Source organism: Dermacentor silvarum, chromosome 3, assembly GCF_013339745.2.
Source record: "Dermacentor silvarum isolate Dsil-2018 chromosome 3, BIME_Dsil_1.4, whole genome shotgun sequence".
Lineage (NCBI taxonomy): Eukaryota > Metazoa > Arthropoda > Arachnida > Ixodida > Ixodidae > Dermacentor > Dermacentor silvarum.
This window is the reverse complement of record NC_051156.1, coordinates 54741357-54758856: the sequence shown is the minus strand read 5'-3', so window position 1 is coordinate 54758856 and position 17500 is coordinate 54741357. Positions and strand designations below refer to the sequence as shown.

The window sequence follows — 17500 nt, the reverse complement described above, 5'->3', positions numbered from 1 at the left end:
GAAGACGCTTGAAATGCGCGTCAGGCAATACAACCGCCGTGCCCTGACCAACTACGCCGACGCTCAAGCGCTAGGCGCCGACGACCTGCGCGAGACCATCAGAGCGGTCGTTCGCGAGGAGCTGCATAAGCTCTTTCCAGGTCGCAGCCTCACGTGGCATCTATCGCCGACGTATTCAAAGACGAAGTTCAGCGCTCACTTGGAGTTCCCGATGTGCAGCCACAATCGCCGCAACCCCAGCCGGAAGCGCTGACCTACGCCGCCGTCGCCCGTCGTCAAGGCCCCCCTCCGCGCTCGCGCCAGGGCCCCGTAACGCCGCAGTTCCGTCGTCCACCGCCGCCGCCGCCAGCACGCCCGCCCGTCGCCCAGCGCAGCTACCAGAGGAAGACGGACATTTGGCGCGCCCCCGACCACCGCCCGCTCTGCTATCACTGCGGGGAAGCCGGCCATGTCTACCGCCGATGCCCATACCGCGAGATGGGCCTACGAGGGTTCGCCGTCAACGCGCCGCGTCCACAGCTTGGCGAGCGACCACGTGACATCGCCGACTACCTCGCCGGAGCCCAGTGGCAACCACGACGACCCTCACGCTCGCCGTCACCAGGGCCGCTACATCTCGCCGCATCGCCGTCAGTATACCGGTCCCACCCGGGGCCGATCTCCGAGCCCTTACCCGGGAAACTAAAGGCAGCAACCGATGGAGGTGCGGTTGCTGTACGACGCAATGCCGAAGATCCTCCGCCGCCGCCGACGACGACGACGATTCGCGAATCATCACGACGAGATATCAGCACGCCGCCTAGCAACAGCCTTGACAGCACTTCGCCGCCGCAAGAAGACCGGCCGACGCGACGTAGCAGCAGCGGAGCAAGCCGACGCAGCCGTGATCCGACGCCACGACTTAACCGTAATGCTAGACGACGGTCTACCGACTTAGACGTGCTCATCGATGGTCATAACGTCACCGCTCTCGTCGACACTGGCGCCGACTATTCCGTCTTCAGTGGCGCGTTCGCCGCCAAGTTAAAGAAGGTGAAGACTGCCTGGCAAGGACCCGATATCCGGACAGCGGGAGGCCACCTAATAACGCCGGCTGGAATCTGCACAGCCCGAGTCACGGTAAACAACCGCACTTACCCGGCGAGCTTCGTAATCCTGCAGCACTGCTCCAGGGATGTCATCCTAGGCATGGACTTTCTAAACCAATACGGTGCAGTCATCGACTTAAGATCCAAGTCGATAACGCTTTCAACGCACAACGCGCTACCACCGGATACAAGCATAAGTTACCATGCCTTGAATGTGCTTGAAGAACAAGTCACCGTTCCGCCTCGCTCCAGCGTAATGATTTCCGTCGGTACCGAAGTGCCTGCAGACATGGAGGGCATCATCGAGGGCGATCATCACCTACTGCTCGACCGTGAAATTTGCGTCGCAAGAGGCATAGCTAAGCTACGTTCAGGGAAAGCAAGGGTGATGCTCACGAACTTCAGCCCTGAATACAAGCACATTAACAAAGGCACCACGGTCGCCTACATCGACGAAATAGTACAAGCCAGCAGTGCCTTCGCCTTCACGGATTCCAGTGCACCTGCAACGACGACTATAATACCTGAGCCAACTTTCGACGTCAATCAGAACCTTCCCAGGCACAAGAAAGAACAACTAAAGCTCTGCTCCTGCAATACAAGGACTGCTTCTCGTCGTCGTCAAAAGTTCGACAAACCCCTGTCGCCAAGCACCGCATCATCACCGACGAAAATGTCCGCCCACTGCGTCAGAGCCCGTACCGAGTTTCGGCGCGCGAACGTGAAGCCATAAGGCACCAAGTCGACGAAATGCTACGCGACGACATCATCCAGCCGTCCAAGAGTCCGTGGGCGTCCCCCGTGGTGTTAGTGAAGAAGAAGGATGGAACCCTACGTTTCTGCGTCGATTATCGTCGCCTCAACAAGATCACGAAGAAGGACGTATACCCCCTCCCACGGATTGACGACGCCTTGGATCGACTATACAACGCAAAGTATTTTTCGTCGATGGACCTCAAAACCGGCTACTGGCAAATCGAAGTCGACGAGAGGGACCGGGAGAAGACGGCCTTTATAACACCAGACGGACTGTTCGAGTTCAAGGTCATGCCGTTTGGTCTTTGCTCGGCACCTGCGACTTTCCAACGCGTCATGGATACAGTACTGGCAGGCTTGAAGTGGCAGACTTGCCTCGTCTATTTGGACGACGTCGTTGTGTTTGCCTCAAGCTTCGAGGAACACCTCCGGCGCCTTGAAACAGTTCTTCAAGCAATCAAAACCTCCGGACTCACGTTAAAGCCAGAAAAGTGCCGCTTCGCATATGAGGAGCTCTTGTTTTTGGGCCACGTCATCAACAAGTCTGGAGTGCGCCCCGACCCTCAGAAAACTGCGGCCATCTCCAACTTTCCTCTGCCCGCTGACAAGAAGGCAGTGCGTAGATTTCTTGGACTGTGCGCCTATTACAGGCGCTTCGTCAAGGATTTTTCACGGATCGCAGAGCCACTGACGTATCTCACGAAGGCTGACGTCGAGTTCAAGTGGGAGACGCCGCAACTCGAAGCATTTGAAGAACTGAAGCGACGCCTGCAATCGCCGCCAATACTTGCGCATTTCGACGAAAACGCCGATACCGAAGTCCACACCGACGCAAGCAGCGTAGGACTCGGCGCCGTGCTTGTGCAGAGGACTGATGGACTAGAAAGGGTTGTAAGTTACGCTAGCCGGTCGCTATCGAAGGCGGAAGCAAATTATTCCACAACAGAAAAGGAGTGCCTCGCCATCATCTGGGCTACATCAAAGTTTCGCCCCTACCTCTATGGCAGGCCCTTTAAAGTTGTGAGCGACCACCACGCCTTGTGTTGGCTAGCTAACTTGAAGGATCCTTCAGGTCGCCTCGCACGATGGAGTCTGAGACTTCAAGAATTCGACATCACCGTCGTTTACAAGTCCGGGCGAAAGCACTCCGACGCCGACTGCTTGTCTCGCGCCCCCGTCGAACCGCCGCCACAGGACGACCAGGATGACGATACTTTCTTGGGACCAATCAGTGCCGACGAATTCGCCGAACAACAGCGAGCCGACCCGGAACTAAGGAGCCTTGTAGACTACCTGGAAGGCAAGACCGTCATTGTGCCGAAGGTGTTCAGGCGAGGATTGGCGTCGTTTTTCTTGCAAAACGACATTCTCCTAAAGAAGAACTTCTCGCCTCTCCGAGCCAACTACCTCCTCGTGGTACCCTCAGCATTGCGTCCAGAGGTTCTGCAAGCTCTCCATGACGACCCAACGGCTGGACATCTCGGTTTTTCACGCACTCTCGCGAGGATACAAGAAAAATACTACTGGCCTCGCCTCTCTGCCGACGTCGCCCATTACGTAAGGACATGCCGAGACTGTCAGCGACGCAAAACACCGCCGACAAGGCCAGCCGGACTTCTACAGCCAATCGAGCCACCTCGCCGACCGTTCCAGCAGATCGGGATGGACTTACTGGGGCCTTTTCCGACGTCGACGTCCGGGAATAAATGGATCGTCGTCGCTACGGACTACCTCACCCGCTACGCCGAAACAAAAGCCTTGCCCAAAGGCAGTGCCGCCGAGGTAGCCCGATTCTTCGTTGAGAACATCCTCCTGCGTCACTGGTGCCCCAGAAGTCCTCATCACCGACAGAGGCACGGCCTTTACGGCAGAACTAACTCAAGCCATCCTGCGGTACAGCCATACAAGCCATCGCCGCACCACCGCCTACCACCCGCAGACGAATGGCCTCACCGAGCGCCTAAATAAGACCATCGCCGACATGCTGGCAATGTACGTCGACGTCGAACACAAGACGTGGGATGCCATCCTTCCGTACGTGACCTTCGCATACAACACGGCCGTGCAAGAAACGACGCACATGGCGCCGTTCAACCTGGTCTACGGAAGGAACCCGGCAACGACGCTTGACGCCATGCTACCAGACGTCGCTGACGAAGAAAATCTCGACGTTGCCACTTATTTGCAGCGTGCCGAAGAAGGTCGACAGCTCGCCCGCCTGCGCATCAAGAACCAGCAGAGGACCGACAGCCGACACTACAATCTACGACGACGCTACGTCGAGTACCAGCCCGGCGACCGTGTTTGGGTCTGGACTCCGATACGCCGACGAGGACTTAGCGAGAAACTGTTGCGTCGCTATTTCGGACCATATAAGATAATCCGACGTATTGGCGCACTGGACTATGAGGTCGTGCCAGACGGCATTTCGCAATCACAGCGGCGCCGGGCACGACCTGAAGTCATCCACGTGGTGCGTCTTAAGCCTTTCTACGCCCGCTGACGAGCTTATAGGTACTTTGTTACTTTGTTATTTTCTTTCTTTAATACGCGTCGTTTTGTTTTCGCTTTCGCGTTTGTTTGTAGCATCGGGACGATGCTTTTTAAGGGGAGGGTATTGACACGTATACATGTTTATCTTTCGCCGATGGCGGCTTCCCACCGGCTAACAAATGTTAAACGTTATCGCTCGGCGCAGGACGCGCCTGTAGTCGGAGGTTCCTGGAGCGTTGTCGATGCTTCTTTTCGTTGCCTGTTTTCACCGACGTTTGTGTTGTCTGATTGTGTGAGCGACGCGAATTGTCTAGAACTTTCTGGAAGACACGCGCGTACCAGGGATTATTCTGGAACCTTCGATGACTCAGGTATAAAAGCCGACGCGTTTTGCCGCTGATCAGATTTTCGACGATCGCCGACTGTGTTCGCCGCTATCGTTGTGCTTTGAGTGTAGCTTGCTTTTGTGGGCACAGGTTCGCCCAATAAACAACCAGTTTCGTCATACACAGTTTTGCGACTGTTTTCTCTACCGTCACTACTACGTGACAATATTTACTCGGTTCTAATGCGCCCTCAGTTGTAGCACAAACCTCAATTTTTGTGCACTAAAAAATTTAAAATGCAAAATACGCTTGTCTGTTACCATCACCAGATTTTCGTGTCTTTTGTGAGTCTTCAGATTTTCGTGAATCAAGTCCCATATGTAGTGTTTACCTGACAGCCAATGTCTGGTCACTATTTTGCTCAGTGTCCGAAAGCTGCGGGCCAAGAATGGAAGCAGCGATGTGCCGGGACCCAGTCACTCCACTGCGGAGGAGACGGACAGTGCCGAAGACGAGGAGGACGACTACTTGGAAGAGGTTAGTGTTGCGCCCACTCCGCCTTTCTTTAGTCTCTCTGCCGAGATTTTGGCCGAGTCATTATTTCACTGGCTCACAGAAAGTGCTCAAGCAGTGATCGCTCGGCCTAGTGATGCTTCGTGAGCGTTCCAGCAGAGTGTTGCAAGCCTCCGATTTCGTGCAATGCTCGTTGCCGAACACCACCACGAGCGAGTGTTTTTGTTTTTGACTTCATTTAGAAGCGCCAGCTCACGTGAGGCTACGAGCGTTGCAAGAAATCGGAACCTTGCGGTGCTCTGTTGGCATGTTCAGAAAACCCTGATAGAGACCTGTCGCACAAACACGAAGACAGATTAGATGATATGTGCCCCTGGACTTTCTGTGGAACATCACAGTGACGCCAGAAATGCGCCTGGAGTGTCTATATAATTGCTATCGCAACAAAAACAGATTGGAATAATTTTACATTATACCAGCCCAGGGTTGATTGCGGTTCTCTTGGTCTGCGGTGACATATGGTGACACAGAAATTATGTTACAGCGTCGATTGGACCGGATAATTTAAGAACATTTTCTGCTATCGTCATAAGCGTAGGCGCCGAAATATATAGTTTGATCGTTGTGCAACCGATGTTTCCGGCTTTACAAGAAAACTTCCATATTCTAATACGCTATAGCTACAAGTTACGCTTCTACTACGAGCTTCAGATTGGTTTATTCTGTGTTGGGTCATGGTTTCCAAGTGTGCTGCCATATTCCATTATTCCACCAAAATTCAGATTGGCATGCTCCAAACTGCTTCAAATTGAAATTTAGTCTGCTCCAAAATGCTATTTTGTCTGCTCCAAACTGCTCCAAAACGCATTTTTACCTGCTCCAGAAATTGGTGACTTTTTACCTGCTCCCAAAATTGGGACTGACCAAATGACTTTGGTCAATCCCACCCTGGTAATGCTACATAGGTCCTTTTTGAGGGATGTCTTGTTTGTTTGCCCAGCACATCGAAGGCGGCAGCTTTTACTAACCTCAAATGCTACTCGTGCAGGAGACAGACGACGGGAGCAGTGAAAACACAGCCGAGGCTCTGTGTCCGCCAGTCTATCAGGGCGTTCGGAGTGCTCCTTACGGCCACCCCCCAACGTGAGTATCATCTCATGAGTGTTTCGTGGAATCAAGCAGAAGGCGCGAGGTGACGCAGCTGCGCATGTCTGCACCATTCCCGCAGAAGATGCAGCTTACGTCTCCACCGCTTCTGCAGGAGACACAAGCTTCACATGCCACTTTTCTGGCATCAGAGGCAGTTTAGTCTGCACAGAACAATTGTCCGCTTGGCAACCTACTCTGATGTGCCAGAAACAAAGTGAGAAAAATTAAAACTACCGAACCTACTCTAGAAGCTTGGTGACTAGTTGGTGTGTCAGTGCCGTACAGGTGTCTGGTGCAGAAGTTACACACGAGATAGACTAGAACAGTGTACAGACAAGAAGTAGAAATAACACGTTCTATTGTCAGCATGTTCCCAATGGGGCAGCAGGGGCAGAAATAGAAACACAGAAGGAAGAAATGACCTCACTTCAAATGTATAAGGATTTGGCACAATTGCACGATATAAAGAAGCAAGAAGTTATAAAAGCATGCAGCGTGATCACAAAGCTTTCGTCAGTAGACCTTTGGTGCTAAAGCAAAAAGAAAATATGAATCAAGTCATGAGAAGATAACGTTACGTAGATGCATGCTGCAATCACGTTTATCTTGACTTCAAATGTATAAGGATTTGGCGCAATTGCACGATATAAAGAAGCAAGAAGTTATAAAAGCATGCAGCGTGATCACAAAGCTTTCGTCAGTAGTCCTTTGGTGCTTAAGCAAAAAGAAAAGATGAATCAAGTCATGAGAAGATAACGTTAAGTAGATGCATGCTGGAGTCACGTTTATCTTGACTTAACTATGGCTGAATAGACGCTGAAAATGCTCTGCAGATTGCACGGACGTCAAAGCTCTTGCTCCGTTGTTTTTCTTCTGTTATTTTCTGGCCCATTTGTACTGCGTCGACAGCTGTTGGGCTGTACTTACTGTGTGTACATCATTTTAATTTGTGTCGTCTGTTTAATTTTTGCAGCATAAGCACATGTGTTCATATGTAGCTAACCCAATGCGCTGTTTCGTTACATAATGTTAAAAAAAAATAGCAAGGACAGTTTATCAAACAGCACATCCAGCTCACAAAAGTTCACGTTTGTGAAATATCCTGAAGTTTCAGTGCAGAATCAGGTCTCTGAAGTTTCAGGCTGCAAATAAATATGAAGTTTCAGGCTGCAAATAAATAGTTGTTTACGGTATGTCATTGTGGTGTAAAATGCATGGTTGTCGAATCCTTCATGGTAGCATGGTACAACAGACAGGAGCTACAAAAAGGCATCTTTTTGTAGCTCCTGTCTGTGTAACAAACATACTGCCTCGCATAAAACTAGCAATAGATTTGTGCTTGCTTACAGGCAGGGAAAAAAAAGGTGACATAAAAGCAGACAAACAATCAAGATTTCATACTTCCTAAAGTACTATTCTGTGTCCATCAGCACAATCAGTGGGGTGCACTTATACAGTGAAAACTCAATATAATGAGCGTGGGTGTTACAAATTGTCAGATATAATGAAGTGAATATAAAATATTATAATCATGTAACAAGTAATTGCTTAGAACAAATATAACGAAGGCTTTTTCATTTCAAATGCAACTTCGTTACCATCAAGTCCTTGCCTCACCGCATCATTTGTGTTTTGCACTGTGCAGCCATTAAGAGCAGTATGAATTCACATTTAACCTTGACGTCTTACTCTAACTTTCATCGTACTGTAATTGTATCAAACGATTAAGTGATGAAAGCTGAGACAGTGGGACATTTTGGATTGATGCACTCCAAAAATGATTTACGTTATCAATGCACTCCTTCACTACACTTCTTTTTGTGCCTCACCGCTCGCTCTGCGATATTCTTTGCAGATTTCCACCTGCCATCCAACACCTACCCCAGTTTCCAGCAAACTTCATGGCCAGTGCAGCAGCAAACATCATGGCCAGTTCAGCGGCGAACATCATGGCCAGCTCAGCAGCAAACATCATGGCCAGTTCAGCAGCAGCGAAGCCAGACGACGACTATGATTCTTGAGGACTTTACAGAACTGCAATATACACACACACACACACACACATAAAAAAAAAAAAGAGCGGATGTGATATGCAACCAACCTCATTCACAAGGCTTGAGATGACTGAAGTGCTTCGTGTGGCTTTCGACGCTCGAGTCACCAGCTGATAAGATTGACTAGAATGATAAGTGGAGTGATGAAGTACATGTTCGCATTTTTCACAGTGGGGTGTGGAGCAACCTACTTGTTCATTACCTAGAAATCGAGGTCTGGGTGTTTGTGCTTTCATTGCCAATCCAAGGATGGAGACAAAAAGCAAGCCAAGCCAAGGCACACAGAAAACTGGAACAGCTTGCGAGGGAGCATCCAATGCTTTTGGCGTATAATTTGCGCCAATTTGTGAAAATCCTGTCAGAAGCTCAGAGTGACACGAATGAAGCTTAGAGTGACACCAGTGCGACCCTGGTGCAGCACTAGAGTGGTCACTTGCTTAGCAGCAAGGCAAATACAAGTGCTTGGCGACAAAGCCTGGATTGTTCATAAGCATCAGCATTTCACCAGCCCTGTCTTACAAATGGGACTCTGCGCCGAAACTGTGCGAAGCCTTCAGATGCACCTACAGAGCATGCCATACGCTCCGCATAAAGCATACCCTCACTGTACCCGGCCCCCATTTTCCCTATCTCCCTTTCACATCGCCCTTCCAAGAGTGTTCATTCATTTGTGTCACCCACGTCATCGTTGTCACGTCGTGATGTCCCAGAAGATGCACGTCTGCGTCTGCCACTGAAGCATCCCTCGAGGTTGTGTTGTACATAGGCGGCCCTTTCCTTCCACGTTGTCCGTCAAGGTGTGACGTAGTAACTTAAGTTGAACATAAAATGTTTGCTAATAAAATTGATTTTTTTATACTTGTGCTGCAGCTTCTTGACTACTGTGACCATTTGGGGAGTGGCACATACATGTGGCACAACATCCTTGTGTACAGAGACCAACTCGTCATGGTGGATTCGAGGCTGCGGCATTCTCCTGCCGAGTAACGAGGTTGTGGGATCGATTCGCAGCCGTGGCGACTGCATTCACATGGAGGCAGAATTCAATAGTGCTAGTGCACCATGCTTTGGGTGCACATTAAAGGGGCATTAAGGAAACGAATACGATAATATGTAAACAGAAATGATGTAGAGAGAAAAATGTGTAAAGATACAGAAATTACGCATCTACAATACTAAACAAGCCACTCTTGCTGTGAGAGGAAGTTTGGTGCTATATGACGTCGTGGATATTGACAGCATTTACCCAATTGGAGCCAACTGTTTGCCAGGGAAAAATTGTACTGAAACCATCAAAGATCATTGTCAAGTTTGGGGATAGCATGCATGGTTGCACATGCTATGCTGAATTGGTGCGCAGGCAGCTGGAGAAATGCCATTTCAGCCAAGCGGCGCTGGTGCAAGCCCAGCTGGCTTTATGGCATTGTGGCATATGTGGAGGAGCCTCTTGGGGATATAGGTGGCGTGAATGAACAACCTGCAATGAAATTTCTCTAGCTGCCTTTCCTCCTCGTAATGTTGCGTGATAAGCAAGCCCCCTTCTCAGCTCCGTGGTGCCATCACCCTCTCCTTATCCCATCACTCTACCCTCCTTCGCTGCTATTTGGTTCACGAAATGACCACAAAAACTCCACAGGAGCGACAAAGGAAGCAATATCTTTAAAAGGACTGCATTACATTTTGAAGGAACCAAAGAGACAACCCAAGTTGGTCTAACGGTCAGTATGGAACATGGTTCCCTTTGCACACCAGCCTGATGCTGTACCCATTAGACCATAGACTACCCAGTGATCCAACTGGGCAGGAAAACGGGTAGAAGCATAGAAACATATCGGAAAGTACGTGAAGTATCTGAGGAATGCTAATTGCATTAATATTTTAGGTAGAATGCATATTTTATATGTGTAAGCTTGTTTAACGTTTCACTTTATTGGACGTTTAAGGAACCCCAGGCGGTCAGGGCCAGTAAATGAAAACACGCAAGGTCCTGGTTAGGATTGGTGTGAAGACCTTGACTAGCCAAATTACAGCTTCTCTCATAGCCCCAGCATTGTTTTGTTATGTTAAGTTGCATAACTACATAATGTACAGAGACCAACTAGCCCGAACTTCCAGATTGTTACGAGCGTGACAAATGTTACGAGGGGCAAAAAGTCTGAGCAAGGACTGCTGTCTGAAAAGCTGAGCTGCAGTCAAAATGAAATGGCAATGCAGCTTGGAGTGATGCTAGACTAAAACCACGGTACAGAAAATGAGGGGCCGAAGAGCAAGGAAAACAGGAGTTGGATTTAAAGCACAATGCAGGGTAGCTGACATTCTGGTTGAGATAAGATAAGCTGTGCATCTCGTATGTGATGCATAGAAAGCTGGTGGTGAGCAAAGGTAACAATGGTTTCCAAGGGGTAATGAATCGATTGTGGCAGGGGACTAGGTAGAATGAATAGCAAAGCCTGCTGTATTGTGCAGGCACAGGATTGAATTGACTGACGCAGTCGCTAAGTCGGCCCTTGTTCCTGCAGTATAGACTTTCTTTCTGTGTATTATTGGCTACGGGGGCCCGAATCATTTAAGGCATCTAGAGCCTCGATCTGCTTGTCAAGATGGCTCCCGGGATGTGGGACTACACGATTCCGTGCTTTATCATATATCCTACTTCCTTATCTGTGGATTTATGTGTGCAAATGAATGTGCTTCCGAAGTATACAAAAACTGTCGGCCATAAAACATTTCGGAACCTTTACGATAGTGGAATGTACCATGCAGGCCAATGACAAGGCCCAAGAGAGAGAGAGATTGAGAGAGAAATGCTTATTAATTGAAAAAAAAAAAAAAAAGGTACATATATTAAAAACGCAGGCACTCTTGCATCTGTGAACAGACGGTTTCTTGTTCCCGTGTTTTGAAAATTGCGGTGAGCAATCGGTGAAATCAAAGGCATATTTCCCAAGTGTTTTGTTTATTCTGTTGCTAGGAAACACACCCGTAAGAACAACTTACAGATTTTTCAGTGTACAGAGGGCGCACCATAACAATCCGCTTCGTTTAGGTTTGCTCTACTTTGCTGTCTAGATGCAGAGCTCCAAGTGCAGCTGTCACGCTGTCACGTGGAGATGGTTAGCAGTCAGCATTTGATTCATTTGGTCGCCGGCTGTTGTTGATAGCTGAAATATCTTCCTACTGTGTTGCAGTCTTTTGTGCTGACGCCACGTCTACATTCACGGAGATCAGCGGCAACCCTTCATTTGTTGGCGGAGTCGCCAAGGTACGCATTGCAGTGATCATCTCTAGAACAACATAGCAGCGGTGCGAGTTTTGCTTCGCATTCGTGTGTTAGTAGGCGTTGACGACTAAGCAGGCCGCTGCCTCACAAAGCATTGGCTTGCGCGGTTAAATACAGATGCAGAATATGGGCCTTAAGCTCGCCCTTGACTCTCGAACGTTTTGAAACGAGGTCGCTTTCACGTCGCGTTCGGGTGCTTGTTTAGCCACGTTTGCAGCAACGTGGAAGCGCGTAGGTTGTTTTATTTGTCGGAGCTAGTGTGCTGGCGAGGTGGCTGCACGTCTTCGACTCTTGACCGTTCTACTTGACTTTAATTCAATTGAACTTGCGATTTTGCAGAGCGAGTTCAGATGGCGTCGACCGAAGAGAAAGTGATCCTAGTGACCGGCGGAACGGGGCTCGTTGGAAAGGCCATCGAGACCGTTGTCAACGAAGAAAAAAAGAGCGGAGAGCGCTGGGTGTTTGTGTCTTCGAAAGACGCCGATCTCACGTGAGTTGATGTCTTATCTGACGTATGCAAACGCAAGCGCTGTTTGTTCAAGCGAGCGGGTGGTTATCTAGAAAACTTTCTGGGTGAGGCGCAAACAAGTCGCCTTGATCGTGCTGCTAGTTTCGGCCTTCATTTTAATCGATCTAGCACTCTGCACTAGAAACGGGACTTATCTGGCAGCCCCGGCATATTTCTTATCAGCTTTGCACTAGTGCGCGAGTCTCGCGTTCTATTTGACCTGATAAGTTTTCCAGTTATAGACTAGTATGTGTCAATAACACAAGGCCTTTCTGTGCCCGTATGTGGCATGTTGTGGCACCCGAACAGTGGGCCTCTTCGATTATCCGTCTCTGACAGTCCCGGACTGTCGGAAAGACTGCACACGCAACGCTCATTGGCTGAAAGCACCGTCTCGGGCAGTCCGGGACTGTCAGGAACGGATAATCGAAGAGGCCCAGTGAAACATCTTGGATCGTTCTAATATTACAGCCCCCACTACGGCATAGCCGCTTCTGTGGCGTGACGTCGCAGTAACTACCAATAGGCAGAATGCAGGGCGTGACGTCACAAAGACGATGTGGCGCTGCCGTCGAAAAAAAAAAAAAACTTCACTGGCGTGAATTTTAGCCACATGCTTGATCAGTAAGGTACGTTTTCAAATGTTACTTTACAAAGATGAAACAAGAACAATTAAGGGGAACCGATGGGCCCACTTCTTGTTAAAGTCGGATACAACTTATGTCTGCAGTGAAACTCCGCCCACACCCCCATAACCGCCAGCCACTGTTCCTCCGCGCAGCTCAAATAGTTCGTTCTTCAAACTTTCCCCGTTACCTAAATAAGGTGGTAACCACGGAAATAAAATTATAAGCGCTTAATTTTATACGTTTTCACTTACGACAAGTACAGTCGTATCAAGTACGACGCCATTTTGAAAAGGTCGCATGCCGGCGATTTGGTTTGCTTATGTGATTGGCTGGCGGTAGTAACACAACCCTGCGGGGTCCCTGTGCCTTTGTTGCCAACTGCTGTTTTTTTAAGTTGTATCCTACTATAGTCACAACCACCATATGAAGCCAAGGGAAGCATAGAGGAAGTTAATAGCAGTTTTAATTGAAGTTCAGAAATGGTAAGCTAAAGGGAAATGAAATTGGGCAAAAAAAACTCCATACCCCAGGGGTGAGCACAGGGGTGTGCTGACCGGGCTTCAGAACCCCCCCCCCCCCCCTTTCCCGAAATTTTTCCGGCCGTTTATGCCTGGCACGTTGCCTAGGGATCATGATTTTGGCCAGTTTACAACTACACCCGGCATTACATAACCATAATAATTAATGCCAAAATCATGAGAGAGACCTGAAAGGTTCTTGGACACCACCGTGTGAGCGTATACAACCTTAGTCCTCCCCCCTAGAAAAAAAAAATCCTGACTACGCGTCTGTTCACCACCAATGGTAGCCGAACCCACAACCTCCGCATTACGCATGCTTTGCACTACAAATTGTGCTACGGCCGTCGGCTGTTCCCAGATCCACATTCTTGAGAATTTTTATGTGTACGAGGCCTAATCTGGGGAATGTTAGCCAGTGCCACTCGGATCGTTTGAAGTGGTGAAGGTACAAGAAAAATGTCAAAGTGGTTGTCTGTACCTTTTTGTATTTACTATGCCTGTTTGTTTATAAACATGGACACAACATATTAAGAACCGTGGGGAGGTGGACTTATAATTGGGTTACATTATGCGCATTACCCAAGAAGCTTTGGAGTGCTGCATTGATTTGTGAATTATGGACCTTTCTTTTACCTAGCTAGGGGCAGTGTTCTTAAAAGCTATTACATTCTGTGAAAAGATGCTTCATTTAGGGATTACACCTGATTGGCTGTGCAGAGAAAACATTCCACTTATTGTTCCTTATCTTTTCCTTTAAAGGAACAAGCAGGCAACAGAGGCCCTTTTTGCCAAGCACAAGCCCACACATGTCATTCATTTAGCAGCCATGGTTGGCGGTCTCTTCCGGAATATGAAGTACAACCTTGACTTCTTGGTCAGTGACTTGCTTTTTCAATCTTTTTGAACTGTTATGATCACTTTCACACATTTGCATGTATGGCATAGTTCGCTATAACAAGACGCAGTCGTTGGGGGTTCCACCAATAATTTTAATGTCATTGGAAGGAGGAACACAGGATAAGGCAAAGAAATTTTCAACCAAGTCTCAATGCTTCAGAAGACCAGAAGACAGTGGTGTAGTGATTTGATGACTAAATGTTGTTTATAGCTCTGTATTCTGTCTTTCTGTCTTTTTTTTTCATATTCATTCATACCATATTTCACGCGCAATTACATCGCTCTTGTTTCTTTAGCGTTTAGACTTGATTGACACTTCAATTTTTTTTTTTGAAGTGGTTACAAGATAGCAAGATCGCAGATATGCCAAGCCCATGCGAACTCAGCAAAGAAGACCGCTTCTTCAAAAGCACGCAAATTGAACACGTTCGGCAAAAGCTTGGGGCATATGGGAACATCTGCGATACCCCCACGGGCTTATGTAAGTTAAGCATACGTGTTAGATGACGCTGGCAGTAAAATATTGTGCACTTTATTAACTTGACCGTTTACGGCTCATTATACTCCTTTTAGAGCACAGCTTTTAGAAGCCCATTCCTGCATCGGCGTAACCGAGCACAGCAAAGGATGAGAGAGAGTAATTATGAAGAGGAAAAGGCGCTTTTTTCTGCAGCCCTTTAGGGAGCACAACTCAGTGCCTTAAAATTCAGCGAAGGATGAAAGAGTGAATGCGAAGCGCAGCGGGGGATGAAAAACGCGAGGAGGAAAGCAGCGAAGCAGGGTACCGTGGAACCATGAGGTGGAAAGCAGAGGAGGAGGGTATGATGTATGCGTGAGAAGAAAAGCGTAGAGTGGCGAAGTGGGCTACGAGATGGCATCAGAGTAGCGCGCGTCGTCTGGGAGGTCTGTCTGCGGCGGCTGCTGTAAATCACGCCTGCACATCATCCGCGGGCTGCCTCTCGCTATCTCCAGATTAGCGAGGCAGTCGCGCCAGTTTTCGCTTCGTTTGCAACATGCCACAGGAGACAAGATTGTTTGCGCCAGCCAATGGAAAGCGAAATGAAAACACATATAGAGCTTTGCTCAAATTTTGCATTAGGGAGAATCGTTATCACCAGCAAACTTTTGACACTCCTGATACTCCTCCTTAGTCGCTGACTATTGCTACATGTATTCATTTGACACACCTAACCGACCATTTCTTTTTTTTATTTTTTTTCTGGAAGTGGTTACGAGATAGTTGGATCCCACATATACCAGTATAGTGTAAAGTCAGCAAAGAAGTCCTTGTCAATATTGCAGACAAGCAAGCAAAGAAGGCGCCACACTGTTACACATGCCATTAGAATTCAATAAGAAAGAACACCTGTATCCCCTCTAAGCGCCAAATCTGTCTATTAACAATATATGGCACATTCAGAGAGTTCCTACTCTTTCATTCAGTTTCTCCTGGAGCAATCAGAGGACCCACATGACTGGAATTTCAGATCTTGGTCATGCTTCCAGCTCCTACATGACAACACCTACGAGCGTTCCGAGTGAACGGAGCAAATGTGGTCGGAGTACTCGATTTTGACCAGCTGAATGTAAATTATGCCAACAGAATGCTCAAAAGCGACCAGCTAAGTGAACCATTAGTTCCACTACCTTTCTTGCATCTTCATAATCGGCACCTCACAGCAGAACAAATTAAGATTTTTTCATTTCTTCAGTGAGTTTTGTGGAATGTGGCCTCCATGTGTGAACTCTTTAAAGCATGTGTGGCCAAACTGTCCCACACACATGTTGCCCAACATATTCCTAACACAGGTACCTGCCTAACACGTTGGTCTTTGTAGCTGTAAAGTGTAAAAAAAAATGCTGAAGTTGCATTGGCCTGAATGCTGACCAGATGTTTTCCATTGCTGCGGATGACTGTACGGTATGTGTTTCTTTCCTAAAAGAACACCTGAACTGCATTTCAGCACTGATAAGAGTTCATGTTTCAAACAATACCTTGCAGGCATTCTTTATGAAAAGATGTCCGAATCACATGTCATATTAGCCCCCTTTTCTTGTGACAGTGAAGAAGTATCTTTACCTTGGCTAAAATTCTTTTTGTTTGTTCCCGTTAAGGGGAGATGTGGGCCTTTGACCGAAAATTTTAAAATCTTTATTCTTGAGGTATGGCACTGGAAACTTGTACTTATATGTAATTCTTAGTTTTTTTTTTTTTTCAAATATGAGGTCCATTTTTGTTTATCTCCTTTAGTTCCAATTTTATGCCAGTGCCCTTTTAATATTTTCTGCACAGATTTGCAAAATATCTTATGCTTAGATTTCGCAAAATAGGGTATCAATGGCTTCTGTATGATTCAAGGAATGCCGTAAGACCAACCTTATTGCTCTGCCTTACCTAGAACATGAGTTGCAAGGTTTTGAAGTTGAAACTCAAAGGAGTGCTTTTCTGGTGCTCAACTTTGAAGTCTCGCAACTCGTGTTCTAGATAAGGCAGAGCAATAAGGTTGGTCTTATGGCATTACTTGAATCGCACAGAAGCCATTGATACCCTGTTCAGCGAAATCTAAAGAACAAATATTTTGCAAACCTATGCAAAAAATTGTTCAAAGAAGCTCCATGAAGTTAGAACCAGAGGAGATAACCAAAAATGCACTACATATATGTACAACTTTTCAGCACCACATCTTGAAGAGTAAACATTTTTTTTTTTCTAGAACCCACTTCCCCCTTAACAGTGGTCCTTGTCGTACAATGTGTGAGATATGGTTAGAAGTGTTGAAAATGTTGAAAAAGAAGTTTGTGTGTCTTATCTCGTGTTCCTGCAGAGAACAACATCCTGATAAAACGACAATGTCCTGCACACAAGCTTCGAAACGGGCGTTCAGAAAGTTGTCTCATGTCTTTCCACCTGCATATTCCCGGACAAAACAACGTACCCCATGACGAGACTATGGTAAGTCACTTGGGTGCAGTGCAGTTGAGCTAGGGCCATGAGAGTGGCGTGTGAGCTCGTTGGTTGTTCCTCTTGGAACGAGTCAGTTTAGCGTGACAGCAAACGAGGGCCCGGAAGGCACAAAGAGTACAAGTCAAACCTCGATAAAACGAAGTTGCACTCACAGCGAAGAACTTCGTTATATCGCGAATTTCGGTAATTCGAGTTTCGTTGATTCAAGGACACTAAGATGGGGAAAGGAAAAATAATTTGTTGTATCGCGAATTTCTTAAATCGGGGTTCGTTTATATCGAGGTATAGCGAACTCGCTAATCACGAAGTTGTACGTGCAGT

General features: G+C 47.7%; 2 protein-coding genes across 2 annotated transcripts in view; both read left to right on the top strand.

The window, feature by feature from the left end:
* Positions 1 to 9243, top strand: part of LOC119444355 (uncharacterized) — a 12660-nt gene extending 3417 nt beyond the window's left edge. Inside the window, exons 2-4 of the mRNA XM_049664561.1 lie at positions 5062 to 5200; positions 6225 to 6319; positions 8181 to 9243. Of these exons, the coding sequence (XP_049520518.1) occupies positions 5062 to 5200; positions 6225 to 6319; positions 8181 to 8346 (400 nt within the window). The 3' untranslated portion in view covers positions 8347 to 9243. The remainder of the gene's footprint in view (positions 1 to 5061; positions 5201 to 6224; positions 6320 to 8180) is intronic.
* Positions 9244 to 11451: 2208 nt separating this feature from the next.
* LOC119445441 (probable GDP-L-fucose synthase) overlaps positions 11452 to 17500 on the top strand; it is a 10670-nt gene continuing 4621 nt past the window's right edge. The window contains 4 exon segments of the mRNA XM_049664560.1: positions 11452 to 11641; positions 11999 to 12149; positions 14077 to 14191; positions 17040 to 17167. Of these exon segments, the coding sequence (XP_049520517.1) occupies positions 12010 to 12149; positions 14077 to 14191; positions 17040 to 17167 (383 nt within the window). The 5' untranslated portion in view covers positions 11452 to 11641; positions 11999 to 12009.